Source organism: Bemisia tabaci, chromosome 1 (genome assembly GCF_918797505.1).
Source record: "Bemisia tabaci chromosome 1, PGI_BMITA_v3".
In the NCBI taxonomy this organism is placed as follows: domain Eukaryota; kingdom Metazoa; phylum Arthropoda; class Insecta; order Hemiptera; family Aleyrodidae; genus Bemisia; species Bemisia tabaci.
Genome location: NC_092793.1, coordinates 56,008,698 through 56,032,151, shown reverse-complemented (window position 1 = coordinate 56,032,151; position 23,454 = coordinate 56,008,698). Strand labels below are relative to the sequence as shown.

Here is a 23,454-nt window from a genome sequence, read left to right as displayed (position 1 = left end):
GCACCGTGTTTGGCGCAATGCGTGAAGTATTCCGACAGTCTTGTAGGCGCTATGCGTTTTACGCTGACCGCACTGTGTTTGACGCAATGCGTGAAGTATTCACGCAGCCTTGTAGGCGCTATCCGTTTTACGCTGACCGCACTCTGATTGATGCAATGCGTGAAGTATTCATGCAGTCCTGTAGGCGCTAATATGTGTTACATGCCGATCGCCGCGCCGAGGGCTTCTCCTTTTCATCTCAAGTCCTCGTCATCATTTTTCTCTAATAAGTCGCGCCGTTCCGGGCCAAATTGCGTGTTTTAACTATTTGGTTTCTCTTTTAACTTGAATAATTAAAGGTGCTGTCTCTTGTATCTCTGAAAGACGACAAAATTAGAGATTATTATACTCTCAGGAAATGAGAGATTTTGTCGCCTTCTCTCGTTTGTAATTTTTTTTCTAAATCAGATTTTTTTTATACCTAATTTTAAAAAAAATTGCAAAATTTACCGCCCCCTATAGATTTGCCGCCATGGGCCGCGGCCCATGTGGCCACCCCCTTAATCCGGCCCTGTTCGAAGGTCAGGGAATTAGAAAATTTTGGAGTGAGGGAAAAGCAAAAATAGTCAGGGAATTTTAAAATTAAGAAATTGTGGCAACCCGGGATTAATCATTTCAACCCTCCGAAGAAAGTCTTATCTCTTATCATTTCGGAATGGTGACGCGAATGATGTTACAATTCTGAAAACTTTTCCTCACTTGTATACATCCATCATGTAATTCAGTGAAAAGACTTCAAATGAATGCGGCGAAAGTCTCCTTTTTTCCATGGTCTTCTCGAGAATGCGTTACAAACGGTGAGATCTCGTTTTAAAAATTGAATTTGAGGTGAAGGTGGCTTAAGCTCCGCATAGCAGCCAGTTTCTTTCTTGTTAAGAGCAAAGTCTTTGTGTAGGGCCCCCACCCTGCGAAAGGATGTCGCCTCAAAGTTGCTTCAATATCCCTCAAATCTTGATCGTATTGATCTTGTATGTTGTAGGAACGTTAAGATAACATTATTCTGGACATCGAAGAAAATATCGTCAGGGGATATATTGTGTTATTATTGCTAGTATTAGCAAGTCTATATTGGCATAAAGCAGTGCCGGTGCGTTTTTCCGGTCATGAATGCTAATTTTCACTGCGTTTCAATCACTTGGATTGTTTTCTTTAAGTCGATATAGCTTTCATAATCTCTCCGAAATATTGCCTGAAAATACGAGTAGCAACAATGTCAGGATATATTGTACTAATATTCCCTGTAAATATCCCCGAGTTGCGTTGCCTCAACTTTGCCTCAATGTTGAGAGACCAACTTTGCCCGGCGCACAATGGATCGAGTAAATCAGAGAGGTCGGACATGAAATTTTTAACTAAAACTCCAAATTTTGATGTGTAATTCATTGCATTTTTAATTTTAAGGGGTGTTTCTGTAAGAGAATTTTACGACAAAACCAATGAAACTACTTTTAAGACTTCAAAGTTTTGTATTAACGGAGTTAAAAGCTTTTAAAGTTTTCAAATTTTGTCCGACCTCTGCCATTGACTCGATCCACTGTGCGGCGACAGCCCTTGCAATATCGCCCCCCTTCTCCATTACGAAGTGTGCTTCTCGACCTGGAATAGCCTCTCTGTAAGTACACTGGAAAAAAAACACATTGTATCTAGAGTCCAGACTCTTAAAAACATTGACAAGAAAAAGTACTCTTGATTCAATCAGAATCTAGCTTAAATCAAGAACCAAACCTCTTAATTTAAGCGGATTTAGTTCTGATTCAAGCAAAAATCCGATTGAATCAAGGGTATTTTTTCTTGTCAATGTTTTCAAGAGTCTGGACTATAGATCCAATGTTTTTTTTTTTTTTTTTTTTTTTTTTTTTTTTTTTTTTTCCAGTGTAAGTTTCGTTTCTCCGGATGAAACTTTTCACGAGGTATCATGAACTTTTCGGAGTCCCTGTAGCTGGTGTTTTTGTCCCCTCTCCTAGTCCTTGCAGTTTACTCGCCGTGAAATATTTAAGTTTTCCTCCTTTCCCTCTCAACTCTTCTTCTCTCCTCTCCTTGCGTATTCGCCATTCCATAATGCGCAGTTTCGCCATATTGAGTGTGAGTGACCGGATTGTCTGTCTCGCCGTTGTCGAGTTCAACTCGCGATCCGACCGCTCAGGGAGCAAATCGAAACGTTCACGCGGAAAAATGACAACGCCGACATGCCCTCGAATTATTAGCATTCTCCATCTATGCCATGCCGATGCCCGTCGTTATCCGCCTGTGAGCACCCCTCTCCTTCTAACTCTACGTCTTATTCTTTCTGTCACCTAGTCGCCATCAGGCATCACGTTGTCGCGAGGTGATGTAATTCCAATGCCTCGCATGACAGTGCAGATTTCTCCGGGTCTAGAGGCCATCGGAAAAGGGAAACTGCCACTGTTTCCGGCAGGAAAGTTGGAAAATTAGCGGTATCGATAAGGGCCGTTTTGGGCCCACTTTGAATCTAAACCAGACGATCTTTTGCTTTTTAAAGATCTGGATTTTACGGGATGCATTCTGATTTGGTCTATTTTAGGGTCTAACAGTGGTCTAAACAGAGATCCAGTAACAACAAGTTTTGAGAGGTTTCGGTCGAATGTCGAAAAGTCTGCATTTTGAGCCAAAATCGGCCTTCAGACTCATGTTTAGAATAGTATTAGAGCTGAAATGAGACCGGATATGACCAAATGATGCATATAGACCCTCAGTGAGAAAAAAATCGTAGAGTTCAGAAAATTCTCCTAAGGCGGGCCCAATAATTAATGGCCCTTATCGCTACCCCTCCTCTCCGGTGATAGGGAATGGCCAGAGGGTTCATGGGAAAAGTTCAATAATTTTACGACAGGATGTCTACAGGTCTGGGAAACCGAAAATTGTCAGGGAATCTCATTAGGTCAGGGAAATATCAAGAAATTTTATGGAAAAATAAGCCGGAAATTTGAAAAATCATAAGGAACATCAGCGCTGTCCGAACAACCGAACTGAGTCCTAGTCTGGCTCGGGGTTTGATGCTCTGAGTTACACTCTCGATAATGATTTGAGGAACAATGATTTTCAATGAAAAATTGAAAAATTAGGTTTATTTTAACAGTAAGATTTATATCAAAAGCTAGGTCGTTGCAACATAGATGAATGTTGCAAATATATTGCCGCCGTATTGCTGCAAGAGTGTATCAAGGTGGGTTCGCTGAAGGAGGTACCAATCGGAGATACCAACAATCGGAAAATCAAACTGGTGCTCCGTTTAAGAAAATCGGTAGTATTATTTTTTGATTCCTTCATAATCTCATACTAATAAATATAACATTTCAAGTTTTGCACGCGACAATAATCAATTTCTTTTAATTTTCTGTTGCAGTGGTGGTTTAAGCAACTGGCTGTATCACGTGAAGCTCGTCTCAGAAAATGCGGAACCCAGCCAAGTGTTACTCAGGATATATGGTCAAACTCATGGTGAAAGAGCTTTCGAAAGTATCATCACCGAGTCTGTCATCTTCACTCTTTTATCAGAGCGGAAACTGGGACCGAAATTACACGGCATCTTCCCCGGTGGCCGTTTGGAAGAGTATATCCCAGCCAGGCCTTTGAAAACCAAGGAACTCCAGGACAAGAAACTGAGTCTGTTGATAGCCGACAAGATGGCGTTGGTTCATCAGATGAACATCCCCATCAGCAAAGAACCTCGTTGGTTATGGGACACCATGAACAGGTTGGTAGCGGCCATAAAAACTCCTCCAAGCCCATTTTATTATAAGAGGGGAACATATTTTGATCAGCATGATCGTAATCTTCTTGTCCTTTTAGCCATCAGTCACAATCTAACCGTGCAGTTTAAAACCACGGGATTTTCCTCTTTTAGAAACGATTTTCTTGGTCTTTTCTTATAATGTCTGACAGCCACAAGCTTTTAACACTCACGAAAATATGGCCCTCCGTCCAATGGAGATGTTGCATGTGTGAGGAATTTGCGATTTGACTGTTTATTCTTACGTAAGAGCTCGCGAGAAACACGATGGTGCCACTGCTTTTCTCTAAAATCAACTCCCAAGCTCAAAAAAAGCTCTCAAGTTGAGGCCAAAATGGAGGGGATATCCCACGCTATCCTGAGAGTCCACCTCTACATCAAGACAAACTCTCCATGCAAAGACAGGGCGCAAATACATTAGCAGGGTTGCCGGGTTGCCCTGTTTTCAGTTTTAGAGTCCCCAAATAAAGTGGTAGCCCTGTCAATGTATTTGCTCCCTATCTTTGCATAGTGAGTATGTCTGGATGTAAAGGTGGACTCAAAGGATAGCGTGGGATATCCCCTCCATTTTTGCCTCAACTTGAGAGCTTTTTTTGTGCTTGGGTGTTGATTTCAGAGAAAACCAGTGGCACCATCGTGTTTCTCGCGAACTTTTACATTAGAATCAATAGTCAAATCGCAAATTCCTGACACATGCAACATCTCCATTTCGTTTTTCCTGTCGATATGAGAAACTGCTCGAAACAGGTACGTTTGAAATGGGCCCAAAAGGTCATTCTTATCAAAGAAAAAGAAAGAAAATGAGATGGGGCGTTTTTTGACTGCAAAATTCCAGAACTACTCGCCCACAGATTCATCGCCCACGGTAGAATTCACCCAGACCCTCTCACTCCCATCTCTTGACCCAAAGCATTTAGACCCCCATGCTTTTTTGTATACGTGATTTTTTTTGCAAATAATACGTTTTCCTCTCCATGTATTTTACACTACCCGTTAACTCTAGTTTCCAGTTATTCAGGCGTGACCGTGAGAGCGGTGCTCAATTCTAACTTTTACAACTTTTCTCAATGTCAATATCAAAATATTTTTAGATGGGGGGAATTCAGTAACTGAAAGTTGAGTTATTGGACGTTTCGCCGCGGTGGTCATTAAAAACACGAAGATTACAACGAAAGTCACTCGTCCCTGGACATCAGGCTAAACTAAGATGAGTGATACAACTATTACAACTCCTGAGCCGCGCAAATTGCATCCATCGAGTTGAAGGCGAACTTGATTTATATCTCCAGTTATTCAGGCGTGGCCGTGAGAGTGGTGCTTAATTCTAACTTTCGCAACTTGCAACTTCATGACAACGCCTGTAGGTAGAAAAGCACGTGGGTTTAAAGTGTTTTGGGTGAATATTCGTGGGTTAAAAATGCTTGGGTGAAAACGTGCAGGTGAATAGTCCCTTAAGCGAAAAAACTGTGGGTAGTAGTCCTGGCAACGACTGCAAGATTCAATCGATGAAACTGTCAGATTTGATTACATTATCCATTGGACATTGTACGGATTCTTACATTCCATTGCTAGCATATTAAGTCAGCATGTGAACTTGATTGCCCCTCCTGAGAATCACCCCCATGAAAAAAGAAAAACTGATGTATTGTTCCTAAAGGGTCCCATGTACGAAATGTTTCTTTTCTCATTTTTCACCTCTCGTTTATTTGTATCGTATTCTCACCCAGTCATTCTGCATTGACAAGGGGAGTCTACGAAGTGACATCCTGGGATTGGGTTCATTTTGCTTGTACATGAAGAAGAGACAAATCTAAGGTTGACGTATTTTTTTTTAGCCGCCACCTCCCAACCGTTCTCGAGATATCGATTTTTAAAGTTACGATTTTTGCACGTTTCCGCGCGGAGTTCCGGCGAGTCAACTGAGCGCCGGCAAGCTGCACGAAGCGCGTTTCCTATCGGCGCTGCAGACCGGCCAGTCTTATCAATAGTTCCGTGGCCGAGTGGTAGAGTGTTCGCCTACCGTTCCATCGATCGCGGGTTCGAATCCAGCTTCGTGCCGCAGCTCTTATGGTACGCCGCATTGCATTTTTACAAGTTTTCTTTATTTTTTACCACACACCAAGGGGTCCGCCCCCTGGCCGCTGCGCGGCCCAACCCCCGGGGCGAAAAGGCGCGCTTCGCGGCGAGCGAAATCATCGAAATCGACCGTTGACGGTTGCAAATTCAGAGTAAGGAAAAAGTCATTAAGAATATAGTGTGGTGGGAAATTTTTATTTGAAACATCATTTTATCATTCAATTAAAATTATTTACCCAGTAACCGTCAACGGTCGATTTCGATGATTTCGCTTGCCGCGAAGCGCGCCTTTTCGCCCCGGGGGTTGGGCCGCGCAGCGGCCAGGGGGCGGACCCCTTGGTGTGTGATAAAAATAAAGAAAACTTGTAAAAACGCATTGCGGCGTACCATAAGAGCTGCGGCACGAAGCGGGATTCGAACCCGCGATCGATGGAACGGTAGGCGAACACTCTACCACTCGGCCACGGAACTATTGATAAGAATGGCCGGTCTGCAGCGCTGATAGGAAACGCGCTTCGTGCAGCTTGCCGGCGCTCAGTTGACTCGCCGGAACTCCGCGCGGAAACGTGCAAAAATCGTAACTTTAAAAATCGATATCTCGAGAACGGTTGGGAGGTGGCGGCTAAAAAAAAATACGTCAACCTTAGATTTGTCTCTTCTTCATGTACAAGCAAAATGAACCCAATCCCAGGATGTCACTTCGTAGACTCCCTTGTGAGTGGATTAATGCAGCAAAATGAAATAGTATGAAGAATACTCCCATTTTTCTTTTGACGAATTATTTATTCAAAAAAATTGGTACTCCTTACATGTGTGAAACTGAGATAAAATGAGTGCATCAGGTGTTTTATTTAAGCTGAAAATGTGAACCAAAAGTAGGAATTAATTTCAGTTCTTTCCTGAAGTACCTGATAACATGTTTCTTTATTTATTCTTGGAGGGATTTTTATAATGTGTGACAGTTTCAAACGTCTTTCCCTGCATTTTATCTCAAATTTTAAACAGACTCTGTTGAATTTTACTTTCAGGTGGATCCAATCCATTGATGATCTGAATCTCTACATTTATGTCGGAAATCAAATGAAAAGGAAATTGATGGCTCAAGACTTCAGGATAGAGGCTGAATGGTTGAAGTAAGTGCCATCCAAGATCTGCAAGAATCGATGTTCGAGAAAATTTGATAGGGGTGTTTGTAGACAGAGGAAAACACTGAAAAATGTTTCCAAAAAAAGAAAAAAAGTCACTTTTCTTTATTTCCAGGAATTTTTTACACCACCCTTTAATGAGAAATATTTGATTGTGGACCCCTATTAGCACTTAACTAATATGAACATTGCAGGGTGAGGACTTAAGGAGTGAATTCCAAGACTTTTTCTGCCATGCCTATTGTGATTTTGTGAGAATCTGTTCACATGGATGTCACTTGTATCTCTGAACAGATGTATTGTTAATTCATCTCTTGGAAAATGAATGGGCTTAGCAAGAAAAGACAACAGCAACAACAAACATTTTATCATAGGTAGTGGGAATCAAAAATCATCTAGTAGACGTATTAAAACTAACATAAAAACTACTAAGATCTAGAATATTGAAAAAGGATTAAAAAAATTACAACGTAGGATCAGGATGGATGTAAAGATAAGCAGAAGTAAGTATCCGAATACCAAGCCCATCCCCCAGCCCAAAACGTGAAAAATCCTAGCCGAATATGATGTTGCAGCCTCTGCAGCTAGATTGTTGAAATATACGTCGGCACGACAAGAATCGAAAATCGATATATTACATGGCGCAGATAGGGCTATGTTTTGTCTTATCTTATTTTGCCAACATAGTCAGTTAAAGTTTCAAGAATAAGGCTGCTGATGGTCATTCAGAAATAAATCAGCCTCCAACCAGGGGAAAAAGAAGAAATTTAGGCCTGACATGGCCCTGTAGGAACTGTCTACCCTCTCTCAAAATGTTAGCAATTTTTACTAATGTTTGCCTTTTTTTGTGGTTTTTCAATTTTTCCAGCTATGACGAAGGAAATTAAAAAAATTACAAGAATACTTTATCAGTCGACAGGTTGAAGTAGACATGTCTATACTTATTCCATTATCGATTTTCTATTCCTCATACTAAATTTTTTGCATTCCAGGTCTCATCTGCAAAAGTTGCAGTCACCAGTTGTCTTTTGCCACAATGACTTCCAGGAAGGAAACATTCTCATGCGTGAAGAAAATAACAACAATGAAAGTGAGCCCTCCTTAGTGATCATTGATTTCGAGTACTGTGCCTACAATTACCGAGGGTTTGATCTGGCAAATCATTTCATCGAATGGACTTATGATTATTCCTACCCTCAGCCTCCATATTTCAGTGTCCATCGTGATTACTACGCTTCCCATGAACAGCAGGTAAGATAGTCTTTTTCTTTTTTCATACTTACCTCCTGTCACCTTTATCTCTTAATCAATTCTTTGTTTCCAGTGTTAAGTTCTTTGATTTTTAAATCATTCTTGCTCTCCTTCAAACATGAAGTTTGATGGCCCTCAATACCTTTTCCGACACAAGTTAAATGAGCTAATTAGATTTGAAACTTTTTATTGTTTCTCCGCCTTAGAGTAATGTCCTCATTTCACCGAGAGCTACAGGAACAATCATAAACAAGGGGCAAGTTTGCAAGTTCATTTTTCAGAATTACTCATTCCCTTCAGTATGCTGATGAAGAATTTGTTGAAGTATTCACTTTCAATTATTCTGTCACAATTTTTTCTTTAAAAATTGGTGTGGTACATTGTGAGTCACATTTATTCTGTCCATGTGATGTGTTCCTGAAACTCTCGGGTCTTTACTCCTGTCTTTTTCACTCCTCCTCAATTTTCTGTAACATTCCTAATAATAGGTTATTTTGGTAAGTAAGCCTATCCACTCTCCTTTTTCTCCCAAGTATCATAAACCTTTAGATACTCAACGTACCAACAGAAAGATGTGGCATTCATTTTAAAACTCTGTCATGTTTAGCACAGGATCCACTGTTACATTGCCTCTTAGTCTAAGAGTACTTTAACTCTATGAAGTCGCTTAGTTAAAATGTCTGAGAGATAAATCATTTATCAACAAAAGCTCATCATCGTATGTTTTTCATTTTATTAGATTTTTTACTTTTGCTGATACCATCTCAAAAGAATCTCTGTGGCTACCTCAGAATATATATTGAGTTGAAATGTTTTTTTAGTGAGCCTTTAAACCTCTTTTCTAAGAACCAATATTTTCACAGCCATTCAATTTTGAACTTGAGCAAATTTTGTCAAATAGAATTTCTGAGCTACTTTGCACTAAATTATATCTTTGATTCTCTTTCTAGAACTACTTCAGCTTTTTTCGACAGTCTATTTTTTCTGTTGGTATATGAGAATATTCATAGATGTCTTTCATCAGATGATCTGGAAGTTATTTTCAAATCAGTTCACAGTCTGTGATTCTTTAACTTGATCACAAGAATAAGCTGTACGCAACTACAATCTGCATATTCTATTTTATATTCTTCATTTGTGCTTCTCAGGCAGTGTGGGCCTTTTTTTGATATTATTCAGGAAGAAATCAACTCAGTTGAATAATGGGGATCAGTTTCCGAATGATAACAAGAAAGATATCAGATTGTGTTACTCACTGGAAGATAAACATGTGTTATTTTAATAATTTATAGTTGCGTGCAGTTTTGCTTGTTATGAATCATTAGCTGCCAAAAAATTTTAACAATATTTTTCTATTACCTGCCAAAAAAGAAATCTTTTAGAATACCGCCGCGAACAGTGTTAGGTTAGGTCATTAAAATTTGAGTAATCAGTCATTGCATTTTTTCTCTAACATTTTAAAGAAGCGCACTTATTTTTAAAGTTAGAAATTATAATTCATTCGTTTTAAGTTCCTTAACATCCTTTATGAAGTATTGTTTCGGTAATATCCCCATTGAATTTTGTCTCAATTTGTTCCAAATATTAATTGATATTCATTAACAAAACAAAACTGCAACAAAAATAAAAGGAGTGCTCACTCTAAAAGAGTTGTATTTTTGAATGATTATGAATGAATTACATCTTAATTTTTTACAATATTTTTGACATTTAAGTTATTGTGCATAGTAAAAGTGCTGTTTAAGCCCATCTTCATATAAGGGGCGCATTGAAACTTACTTTGTTATTTGTGTAACATAAATTAAATTCATCTCAGAATAGAACTTTTATACAGGTATTTAGCGCATGTTTGTTTACGATTTAAGACTAAAAAAGTTTTGATTTAATTTTCTAGAAATCTACCTAAAGAAAACAAGCTCTCAAAAGACTTCCCATTCTGCAAGAATGACCGACTAAGTCTCTTCAAAAGTTTCAAGTTCTGCAAATCCTCTGCAAATTCCGAGTGCGCTTCTTTTAATAGAGAAAAAATGCATGCTCCTGATGTTTACAAATCACTTCCCTTATTACAAAGTTTGCCATGAACTTTCTGGAGGAGAAAATCTCTTTTCTTTACAACGGTTATAATGAATTTCATTTTTAGTGTCAATTGCCTGTTGATCACATATAAGCAAATTGAGGAACGATGGAAAATCCTTGTAATTTTTCAAGAATCTCATCAGTAATTATGGAATCATTTATAGTATCTATGAAGACCTTTTCTGAGGTTAAACTTTGCTTTAATCGCCAAAATTATTATATGACCTCAGAATCCTCTTTTAAACTTATATAGGTTCAAAAAGCGTACAGATATTATTGAGATCAAATTTGCTCCATGATTAAATAATTCACAGAATCAAATTGCATTCCTTGTAAAATTACCCTCTCATCTAATATTCTCAAGATAGTAAAGCATCAGCTCTCATAGAGTATTCTTTAAACATTTTATAAGTCTTTCCACTCAATTCTTTTAAATATCAAATGATTAGCTCATGTAGAACGAGTAGCTGTGACCCTCACAGTTGAACAGTTTGCGCTATCCATTCATCATTCATCAATTCCTTGAAAGAAAATATACTTTATTGTCTTTGAGACAAGTCCAATCATTGTTTACATGTGATCAATAGACCATTGTTGTTTTGGGGGAGAATTCACTTAAGTATAATATGAGTCAGTTCAGAGCATTGTTATTTGAGGCAACAATGTTATTATACTTTCAAATTTAGAGAATTGGAATTTTTAGTTTTTTTTTCTTCTCTGCGATTTGTGTGTTTGTTCTTTTTTATTGGGCTCGTCTCCTTTCGGCGAAAATGGCCAGCTGATGGCTTAGCAGTCGGTTTGACTTGACCTCTTACACCAAATGAAAGAATGATCGCGCGCAAGCTTGCACGATCAACAGTTAACTGGTTTAACTATCAGTGGTATTATCACGGTAATTTTGTCATACCTCTCTTTCTCTCACTTTTTCGCTCTTCCTCTTTCAGTAATTTCATTTTTCAAAATTTGTTTTCCCATTTTTTTAATTATCTTCATTGCAAATATTTTTCTAATTTTTTTCTCTATAGAGCTGATTGATTCTTATTAAGATCATATTATCGTTTTGTCTTTCCATTTCCTCAAGTTAATTCCTCTAAATCTAATTTAATGAGCGATTTTATTTTATTACGTGAAGAATTGAATTATCAGAGAAAGCAGGATTGGCAACTGATTGTGCATTTAGGATCTAAATAGGTGCATGTTTCTTATAAAATAATGTGGAGTTCACAGCTTAATTGAAGACACATGAATCATACTCTATCCTCCGAACTTTTCGGAAACACGAAGAAAAAGTGGAATCAAAATTAATGAGATTTATTTCTTTTTTTAATGCAAATGCAAACTCCTCCCTGCCTCAGGCACCCCTATCGCATAATAATGACAAAACTTTCTCTGTCCGTACAAGGTGGAAAAAAGTAAAAGACAAGAAAGTTCAGGGTGCACACCAATTAGGAACCCACATAAATTCTTGCATTCAACGGTAGTGACAAATATAAATTTAAAACTTTTGGCTGCCTGATTGGTTTAAATAGAACCCCCAAGATTTTTTGTGTTTGAGGACTTGCCCCCAGGGCAGTGAATCTAATCAACTCTATCGTTATAAATACCGAATTTTGAAATTCTTTTTTTTTTTACTTTCATTTTATTCATATGCAAGCAAAGATAGGAAACATTCAGCAAAAATAAAGGGAAAACACATGGAATTTGGATCATAGCAACCCTATATAGAAGTCTGACTGCACTTTTTCTAGGGTCTTTAAATTGCAATTTTGACAAACCCCCCAAAAAACTATCAATTTAAGCAGTCTTGGTTTTCATTGTAGTCTTGACAATCCAAATAATAATAAAATAATTAAAACTCAGAATTTGCCCCTCTAATTTTTCGAAGTTAATGTGTCTTCCAAATTCATTGAACTTAATTAAACCAAGCTTAGCGTGATGATGGATCTGGTTCAATATGCTGTTGTGGATACTTATCCAATTACTATCCATTGCCACAAAAAGCGTTGAGCATAACAATGCTCTTTGCACTCAGGCATGAGCTACAGTCATGGAGCAAAGAATATGCAAATAAAGACACATATTTGAATTCGATTGCTTTTTTTTGGGTTTGCATAGCCTCCACTTTTGTCAGTCAATATTGAAGTAGCTCATGTTTAGTAATCTTTGCATCTGTTGTCAATAATTTTCAAAACTGTCTCATTTGACCCAACAATGAAAGAGACCCAATGGCCACAGAGAGGAGGGTGAGAAATATCCGTTTTCAATGCCATCATATGTATAACATGTGTGAAAACATTACATTAGAACTTTTTTCTACCTTAAAAAATCTATATAACCTTGCAATTTCTCTGAAATTTTGCATTTTTGACCGTACCCTTTTGCTTTCTCCTCTCCTCCCCTTTTTCGTCCATTCTAAGTCTTAATTTCTGTTTTGTATCATGACCACCCCTTGTTATTACTTCTCAGCCAATGAGTCAGTTGTACTTTTCGCGGAAGCTCACTGAAATGGTCAGTATTCGTTGAATTGCTCAACATTGTAACATTTGTCTTAATGGCCCATCACCACATCGCCAAAAAAAGGAGACCTTTTAAAAAGCACTTTGTAGGATGTCACCCAACATATTAGTACCTGCTTCTCTTTTATGGAATCGCTGAGGAGATCAAAATGTTAGAAACTGAACTATGTTGTCCCCTTCGTGCAAGAATAGTACGAATGTTTTACAACATGGTGAAACATTCTTCGATTTTTTTTTTTTTTGACAATTCATTGAATGTTCCTGGAATAGCTAATAAAATTTGATTAAAATGAATATGTATAACAGTGTTCCTGTACAAAATAAAATGTGAGGGAAAATGTGGCATTTGTGTAGAAGGATGTTTTGTTGATGCAGTAAATTATCTCAGGTCTCTTTTTTTCTGTGAAGATATCCCTATTAATATGCAATGTAGTCGTCATTTTGGAGAAAAGCTGTCATTCCTTGCTAATCTGTGAGATTTGACCATCAAATGGCAATTCTGCGCAATGTTCAACTGATCCATTGATGCTCAGGCAGTGACTGATGTCAGATAAGAGTTCAAAAAGTATGAAGTAAAAATTTTCAGAAAGAAAGGCCAGGCCATAATTCCTCACTGATTCGTAATCCGGTTCAGGAAAACTGATTATGTCTTCATCAGCAGCTGAACTTTTGCAAATTATTTCTCATCTTCCTCTATCCCTAATGCACCAGTCAACAGTGCAGCTTTCAGCACTCTAACGCCTTTAATGAAACATAGTTTCATGACCGAAGGTGTAGGAGTTCAGCCTCCCTTTATCCCATCATCCGAGGGTTTGGAGAATTTCCTTAAAAATATTTCAAAAATTTACTCTCTGCAGTTTATTGTCTATGAAGTTCCTATGGTGATGAGGAATCAAGTGTGTTAATTACAGCTCTGTAGTTATAAGTAATTAAAGGCAATAATATGATTAAACCATTGAATGCATATGCTACTAGATGATGGGTTATATCAAGGAGGTGTGTCATTTTACTAAAATGGAACCTATGCACTTTTTAGTACATCTTTTGCCACTGATCTCATATTCTTAGTTAATGTACTGAATTTTTTGTGTACATTACTGTTTTTAAACTGGCAGAAAATGCAAAGTGTCTTGAAATAGCAGCGATCTGAAGAGAGTTTTTGTTTTAATTTTTCTCTTTGACCTCTTCATGTTCGCTATAGGATATTTTAAGCCCCTTCTCTACTTCTAGGGATCGTAACGAAATTTAACAAGCCCTGAGGATGAATTTTATTGAAATCGGAAGGCTGTGGCAGCATTTTGTCCGTTAATGCAGCTAGTTTGTTGTTGTACGTACATGCAAAGTATCTAATCTTCTAAATATTTTTATTTGTATACTACGGAAGCAATCTAGTCATTGAAAATCTTTTTTCTTTCTACTATCTTTTTTTCCTTTTATCAATTTTTTTCTTTGAGTCTCATACAAATTAATGGAGGAATAACTTGGTGGTACCAAGCAGAATAAAACCTTTTTAGCAGCAGCAACATTTTAAGTGGTAATCGATGATGAACTAAATATTTATATTAATCATTAGTATTCATTAGTTCGAAACTTACAATTTGTAATGTTTTTATTTTGAAATGAAAGAAGAGAATATTTTAACTTGTTTTTTGCCTGATCTAAATGATCTGCTTTTGATTTCTCAATTGTTTTTTGTTGTGAACATTAATACAATTTTTTCCTTTCATTATCACGTATGAATTACCCATTTGAAATATTTTAAAATCAAGATGAAGGTTCACAGTTACTGCTGCTCAAATTTTTACCTTCAGATAATTTCCTAGTCAAAGTAATTTGCATAGATATTGAGATAATCATCAATTTTTCTATGCTGCATAGAGTACGCTTATTTTTTTAGTTTTATTCTTTTTATGTTTTATCATCACCTCTATTGTAACATCAAAACATTATTTACATTTCGCTCAGATCAGTCAATTGAATTGTCTTTGTTTGCATCACTGTTTAAATTGTTTTCAACCATTCATTGGAGTGTTTCTTCTGTGTTTTTATAGCTTGCTTTTGCTGAACGATACTTGAATTCTTTGGGTAACTCGAAAACTGATCCAGAAGTCGTTGTTAATGAAATCAGGCATTTTTCACTTGCATCTCATCTCTTCTGGGGCGCCTGGTCCCTAGTTCAAGCCAAAACTTCAAAAATCAAGTTTGGATATCTGGTGAGTATGTCATAAGTTCGTCACTTATTTTCATAATTTGTATCATTCCGTTATGAGGAGGAAGGGGACACTGCATGTGTTCATTTTCTCTCTACTTCTACAAGGAGTCCCCCAACACAAGAAATGGGACTTTTTTTTTTAAAAAAAAAAATGAAATCGCGCTGTGAAAAAAGGAGTTAAGGGAACAGATAAAGATTTAATTTTCAAGCAACCTCTGAAATTCAAGGCCAAGGTACATCAAATATTTTTCAGTCGGTATATTTGTCTATACCAGAGTATCTCCAAGGAGACCAAAAGAAAAATTTACAACGTCATCGTGAAGAGTATCGTAACTTACGGGAGTGAGGTCTGGCAACTGAAGAAAAGAACTGAAGACTTGCTTAGGGCAACTGAGATGGACTTTTGGTGGAGGTTTGCTGGGATATCGAGAAGAGAGCATATCCGCAATAAAAAGATGCGCGAGATAATGGGTGTGGAGAAGGACATCGTGCAGGATATCAGGTCCAAGCAGTTGGTCTGGTATGGACATGTCCGAAGGATGGCAGACGTTCGGTTGCCCACGCAGGTTTTTGATTGGGTTCCTCCCAGAAGGCGACAGCGTGGGCATCCTGTGAAAGGTTGGCGACAAGGGGTTGAGGAGGAGATCAGAAGGTGCCAATTGCCTGATGATCTCTGGGAGGATAGGGGGCAATGGCGATTGGGCTTCGTCGTAGAGGGCCAGGCTGCGCTGTGAAAGTGACTTAATGTATGTATATTTGTCTGTGCAAACAGCTTAGATAGAGAAAAAAATTGAATGTTTTTGGGTACTGAAAGAATTGTAATGTCTCACTCTGGTGAGAAAGCTGTTAGTTTCGGATCAGGCTTATCACAGCATTGCTTCTGTTGTGTCAACTTATTTTTTAATCTAATACCTCTCTGCTGACATAAATTGTAAAAATCTGTCGTTATTTTCACAGATTTGAATTCAGCTCGCAAGATAGATGTCGATTAATTATACTGAAGAGCAGATTTATTACTGTGGAATAGTTTTAAATTTAACATGTAGAATCTTCTGGAAAGTCCTAAAAAAATACGCAAGTTTTTGACTCTGCTACGTATACTTGATTATATTTTTTGTATTTTTTTCCATCAGCTTTGTAAGCTAAATCCAAATACATAAAAAAAAAAAAAAAATACTGACAGCTTCTTGAAATGTGTAAAATAATTGTTTGGCTTTGTTGCTGCCAGTTGAGAAAAGGAATGTCAGGATTGACATTATTGGAAAATTGCTTAGATTAACCTGATCTAGGATGCTCCTTGTCACAATAACAACAATTTTGCAATTCTTGGTGGATACTTTTTACCCTACTTGTCGTTCTTAATCAATGTTTAATATTTTTTTCCCCTTTTTTTCCCTTGCAGGAATACGCATATGAAAGGCTGAACTGTTACTTCAACCTGAAATCTGAGCTTTTGCTTGAAGCCAATGCAAAGAAAAAGCTCCGGATAAACAATGACTGAGCACCAACCATTTGTATTGAATGGTGATTGAGAATCACCATTCTAACTTATTTTTTCGACCTCGCTCTCACTTGCTATTTGAAAATAGCTTGTGTCTTTGTTGTCATTGTCTGGAAAGATTGTTTTTGCCTTAAATCGACCAAGTCAGGTACCCTATCTCTGAAGGTCCAAATTTATGGAAGATCTTATGTTCTCTTAGAAGGAACCGATTCAGTTCCTATTGGAATGAGTGAATCGCTAAACATTTGCAATTTTAGCCTTATTTTATGTTTATCATTGTGTCTTACCATCTCTTCATTTAAAATCATTCACTCGTCGTACTTTTATAATATTAAGTTTAATATTAGATCTCTATTTTGTTAAAGCATAAGCAGCAAAAAAAAAAAAAAGGGAAAAAAAATTGGAAAAAAATTAAAAATGCAAAATTGAAAAAAAAGAAGCTCTAATGAGTATTTATTTTATTTGATGAACTTGGTATTTTAAATTATTTGAAAATTAATTAAATTCTTTGCATGTGATTTTATGTGCTTATGATTGGAGGTCGTTTAATGCATGCTTTGATCATTGTTGTAAATGTGTTTTCTTTACGAATTTAAAAATATTGAAGGACTGCAATTTTGTCTACTTTGTAAGTTCACTCAGTATTATCAAAGCTTTAATGGTAAGTGTCCTTAGTGAGAACTTCTGTTTTGTTCATCTTTTCAAAGCAAAGAATCATTTATGATTTTCAAACCACAAGCTGATATTGAGAACTGACATTTTTAAATATTTTTATTTGAGTTTTCGGCTCTTCTATCCCAACTCTTAACTATCTTGACTGATTTTATTCAATTTTTAGCATCCAATTCCCTGTCATTTTATGCAATATCCAACTCTGAACCTGTCAAATTATACGTATCGGTTTCTCTCATTCTCTTTTTTTTTAGCTAGTCCTTTTCTTCCTCTTTCATCAGGGAACATTATTCAGAAATTTCACCAAGTGAACAAGTAAAAACTTCTTGTAAACATCAAATTACTTTTGGTCATGTTTACTGTCTTGCATTTCAAAAGAAAAGGAGTTTGACTGACATCACCGAATTTAAAATTTAATATGTTGACTTTTCATAAAAAGCGAAAATTTAATCTGCTCATTCATCAAAACTTTTAAGTAATTGATGGATATCCATTAACAGTGCACCACTTTGTCATAAAAGTGTTTATACTTCTCTAAATCCCAACTACTAAGTTTTCATTTTGAATTCACTCCCTTTTAGCATTAATTGCTTCATCCTTCCTCAGTCAGTTTGTAATAGGCTTTTCTTCTGTCCAGAATTGCCTCTATTTTTCAGTGTCATTAATTTTTTTTTCTTTTGTTCAGTTCAAATTTTGCTCATGGCTTGTGCCTAGTCATGATTTGAGTCTTTTTTTCCGTGTAATGTAATTGTAAAATAAGGGAAGGGTATTCAGGTTAAAAATTGAAACTTTGCCCTTCTATCGAAAGTGATCTTTAATTTCTAAACTTTCCTTTAAGCTCTTTGTATTTTCTATTTATTCTTTCTTTACTGAGTAATAGTTTTGTACCCTTTAGGATTTTTAAGGTTTAATGTAAGGTGCTTTTTGACTATTTTTAAGTTTTTACTGTTGTGGCATCATACAACTGTAGTTTCAGTTGTATACAGAGCAAAGTTTTCCATCACTTTACAACATAAGTGATGCATTTGAAGACTCTTTATTCTGTTTCTTTAATAACCTGTATTTAGCTTATGCAGTTTTGGGGAAAATTTTTCGTTTGCCTACTGTCTTGCAATGAAATTTTCTCACCCTATAAGGTAATATGCTCTTCAAAGTTACCTTGCTTTGGCGAAAGACTATGCTATTTCATTCAGCCCATCAGATGAAACCCCTTCTTCCAAATCATTCATTGTTGTTAAACTATGAAATTTTTTTAGACATACAATAGCCTTTCATTAGCATCAGATAATCTTTAAAAAAAACTTGCTTGGTCAATGCCAGTGAGACTAACTTTCAGGTACTCAATTTTGAGTAAGATAATCCTCTTAATACACAGTGCCGTATCGTTCAAGAAGCTGTAATCAATAGTTGGTGTCATAAGTGGAAGAGACTCTACCACATTAATTTAATTAACCCCGTTAGTATTTCAGCATGAGATTTTGAACAGTAATAAGTCAGTTTAGTCAAGTATCAAATTTAATAGGTTAACTGAGCTTCAAGTTTATCTCCAATTTGTTGTTTTGTTGTGTCTAGGTTGTTGATTGCAATTGTTGACTTCAATTTTTTGTGGCTTTTTAGTTCTAGAAAAGATATGTATATCTCTGTGACTGAACAAATTTTACTGGAATTTTTCTTGCGTGTCTCAATACCTATTTTCATCATCATTCTTCAGATGTGAATGCAGCTTTTAATTACAAAACATATGAAAATTCTTTAAATTTTTTAAGAAAACTCACTTGCTCGTTGTTTATTCCCTTTATACTGGTCGGACACGTTTTGGTCTCATTGCGAGACCATCATCAGCGACTCCATCATCATGAGTCGCTGATGATGGTCATGCAATCAGACGGAAACGCGGCCGACTGGTATAAAAGAAATAAACAATGTGCAAGTGAGTTTTCTAAAAAAATTTAAATTATTAAGTTCTTGTGCGAACCCGAATATCAACGTTACATAAAAATAATAATACATTCAAGAAATTTAAATGATTCTGTCACAAATATTTGAAGTGGATTTGAAATTTTCTCAGGTCCTCTCATCCTTGTATTTTAGTCATCTTTCTAAGATCTGACTCTTTTCTGTCGCAATCTCAAGTCAGGCTTCTATTCTTATTTCATTATCATTTTTCATTTACTTTTTCCTTCTTCTAACAAAATCAGTATTCGCTAAGTTTTTGAAAAAGCGTACCTCTAACGATTTCATTTTCAAATTTTGTTACACCAACTTGCTATTTCTACATAGACAGGCCAAGAAGCCTCACAGTCCAATGCAGATATTAGTGAACCAGAGCTAGACATGGAATATTTTATCTGTGATAATCATAGGTACCCAGGTACCTCCGATCTAGCCAAGGTAGTTTTTGCATTTTTGTTTTGTTTCAAAAACAACGATGCCGTTCCACAAATAGCGCTGTAGGTACCATTTTTTGTGATTTTCAAAGTACATGAACTCCAATCAACTGTATGAAAAAACGCCAACAGAAGTTCTCAGTGAAAATGAGAAAGTCTACTATCACCACTGAATCTTCACTTTCCGTTGATGTTTTTTATTTGACTATCACTTCATCACCTCTTTGCTTTATCATTATTTTTTTATTGAAATATTTTACTTCCTCCATAAAAGAAACAAACCTCTCATCTCCTTCATTTTTTCTTCATTATGCTCTGGTGTTGTTTATTTTTTCAGTTTCTTGTGACCTTTGCATTGATATGGCTCTCAATTTAAGTTTTCATCACATTTTTCAAATTCAACCATGAGCCAAGTTCAAGCAGGCCTTGATTTTAAATTGACTTCAGTTTCTTCTTTTAAGTATCCGTCAAACAATAGAAAATAAGTCATAGATTTTATGATAGTTTTATGGTGTTTGTCCACAAGCATTAGAGAAAAATTCAATGTATTGTTTCAAAATAAGTACCTATTCAGTACTTTCTCAGTAAAAGATGAAGGTAAAGAGGGTTTCATGTCTTGTAGGCCAAACTGCATTCTAGGTTTATCCATGTTTGTGATATTTTAAATCATTAGAAATGTCTTATAATGTTCTGTGATTTAAATTTTAAAAGTCTCCCTGCTTTTTTGTGAGTTATCTTTAACTTTTTTTTCTTGAAGTTGTAGTCTTTTAGTTTATCTGTTTTTTTTTAGAGTTGTACTAATTTTTTTTTTTTTTTTTTTTTTTTTTTTTTTTTTTTTTTTTTTTTTGTGGCATTGTCAAAATTGTATTTAGATATCGATGCATGTATGATACCTCTAAATTAAGCCCCCTAGGCCTTTTCACTGCAACTTTTCCATTATTTTATTCCCCTGACTTTCAAAATAATATATGAAAGGTTAAAAAAAAATCTTGCCTGTACAAAATCATTGCAGGTACGCTTAGTCTTCAGTGTTAGTTGCACTAATAACTAAATTCGAGGATGACTTGAATAATTTAGCATTTCAGTAATAAGGATATTTTGTTTTGAATTTATCCTTAAAGAACAATGAAGTACCTATTACGTCCATTGTCACTGAAGTTCTTGGTAACTACCGCTGAAAAGTCTGCTTTTGTGCCACAATCAGATTTTCAATGTTGCCTCATATTGAAAAGCCTTTTATTCTGCTTATCTTGATGAATAATTTTGGTTCTTTTTTGACAACATTGATGGTATTTTTCTGATTGTCGATTTTGTCAGAGTAGAATCTTTTTGCCTTACCTTCGCAATCTAGCTTTATAGTGCTATGAACAATTCACTTTTGCGGTTTCCTGTGGTAGTTTTTATAACGGTATTAACCTCATTAGGAATTTTCCAATAAAAGGCAAGGCAATGAATATGATAGTACACTCTTTATTTTAACAACCTAAGCACAAACTTTGATTGTCAAATAGAGAGTGATGAAGAGACAAAGTTAAAATATGGTGTCATCATTTCATGAGCTGCAAAAGGGCATATAAGTTCAATTTGTAACATATTTCATTCTATTACAGATGAACCACTGCTCTAATTTTTCTGTAAATGTCTGCTATTTTCATTTGCTTCCAGTGTACACTCAGAAGTTTCCAAAACCGGCATTCCAACAATGATTCATTGTAAAAACTTTATGTTCATGAAATTTTTGTGTTAGCAAAGTACTGATATGCCTTTTTGTGTAGCTGTTGACGATTTGCTAGTTTACATTATACAACTGGTCAATGGAAGCATGTGATTTCAGCATTGTCTTCCCGGCGATATGTTAAAATGATAAAATCAAAATGTTTATTAAACATTCGATTCCTCAGTATTTCTACAATTAAATTATTTTAAAGTAATCAAGTCTTTGTTTACAATTCATCTTGCGGATGTTTCTTAATCTCTGTTTGCTCACAATGTAAGATTCTATTAAATTAGTTGAATCAATCTTGAATTGAAGACAGTGAAACCAAGGGATGTAAATATCTCTCTCAATCTCCATATTTCGTCCCAAGTCAGAATTCTCAACTCAATATCTTGAATTGTGTATCCATTTGGAAACCATAAAATTTTAAGTGCAAAAATATTATCTTGTAAAGAAATTCATATATACCCAAATTAGTATTTCAAGCACCTAGCGATTGTATCTCTTGGATTTTTGTTTGTACCTCTATATCTTATCAGTGGTTGAACTGGGAAAATTGTCGACCCAGGCAAACATTTTCAGATTTCATTCGATTGTTTTCATATTGCAGTCTTTGTTTGTTTTTGTTTTAAGCTAATTATAACCAGAGTCAGTGTTTTCGAATACCTCTGTTACCTATCTGGCCCAAATGACAATTAATATTCCATTTTGTCATTTTGAATTAGTATCAGCATGCATCTAATTGCAATTTTTGCCCCATTACCAACATGAAATACAGCAACCGTTTATCAGACATCAAACATTATTGCAGGAGCAGATTTCATTATTACTGTTACTTTGCCTCAATTCAAGTTTTATTTATTAATCTATCTTTATTTTATTTTTTGTAAATATTCTCTCATTCAAGCTGAGATGCTTCCCTCCTCTGATTGAACGCTTTCAGTGCTCAATTGTACATTGTATTCTATTTCAAATCATCCTGTTTTAACATTACATATCAAGATGAAAATCATTGTTATTTTATTTATTTTACTAATCTTCAAAATTATTTCAAATAAGGTTAAATCAAGTGATGTAAGTATTATTTTTCATGTTCCTTTACCCTTTGTATATTTCTGAGTATGTTTAAGTTATTTTGTAATACTTAATGAATAATAAAGAATGTTATATTTATGAATCAAGTCTCGTTATTGTAACAATCTGTTTTTAAGATGAGAGGAAATCCAAGCCTCAATCACGTACACGTATAGCAAGAAATCTATTAGTTTGAATTGATTTCCCAGATTTTCTATGAACGGTTCTTCTGCAAAGCTCTCCTCACGCAGAGAGCTCTTTACTTTTATTTCAATTGTAGCCTCACTTGAATTAAAGAAGTGAGTGATTATTATTAAAATTCGGCCTCAGATAAAACTTATTTTATTGTAGACTGCGGAAAAATTAACCTAGGGAGCTCATTTATCATGTTAAACCCATGTCATCATATATGTAGACATAAGATTCAATTTAATCTCTTAACAACTCACGTTTTTTAAATGCAGAAATGGTACCCTGATATAGAGACTTTAATCCTCTTGGTTTGGGTTTCAAAAGCCAAACCTGCCTCTGCAAGAACATTAGATCATGATGGGAGAAGATCACAAAAAAAACTCAGAGCACAGCCACAATTGATTCGGTCATTTTAAAAAGGGCGTAACCGCCAAATTTCAGAATTCAGAAATGGGCCTGTTGCAAACTTTCGCTAGAGCAAAACTAAGAGTTGTTTCTTATAGATTACACCTCAAAAATCACGATGAGCGCATCGGCAAAGTCTGAAATGCACTCATAACTTCACAATCTGCGTAAGAAATTTGCGGTTTTTTGAGCTTCCCGCTTCAAAAACGATACTACGGCACAGGTGAACATTTTGTTAGAGGAGTCGTTCCATTGGCGGCAATACTCATCATGGCCGACGCCAATCCGCCAAAACACGTGTGATGGGACGAGATGACACCTGAACAGGATTAAATCAGATAACAATCGGCATGTTTACGTTCATATTTTCCTCGCCCGCCTTGACTGACCTTGAACTCTCCTCGAATTACGCGAGGAACTGCGCAAGCGTCGGCCATGAT

At 36.1% G+C, this 23,454-nt stretch overlaps 1 protein-coding gene across 4 annotated transcripts in view; it reads left to right on the top strand.

Annotated features, from left to right (window-relative positions):
* Nucleotides 1-22,520, top strand: part of LOC109043066 (choline/ethanolamine kinase) — a 67,888-nt gene extending 45,368 nt beyond the window's left edge. For all 4 annotated transcript variants that reach the window (XM_019060099.2, XM_019060100.2, XM_019060101.2 and 1 more), the window contains exons 3-7: nucleotides 3,404-3,754; nucleotides 6,895-6,999; nucleotides 8,004-8,262; nucleotides 14,906-15,067; nucleotides 16,469-22,520. In XM_019060099.2, the coding sequence (XP_018915644.1) occupies nucleotides 3,404-3,754; nucleotides 6,895-6,999; nucleotides 8,004-8,262; nucleotides 14,906-15,067; nucleotides 16,469-16,567 (976 nt within the window). In that variant the 3' untranslated portion in view covers nucleotides 16,568-22,520. The remainder of the gene's footprint in view (nucleotides 1-3,403; nucleotides 3,755-6,894; nucleotides 7,000-8,003; nucleotides 8,263-14,905; nucleotides 15,068-16,468) is intronic.
* Nucleotides 22,521-23,454: the final 934 nt, after the last annotated feature.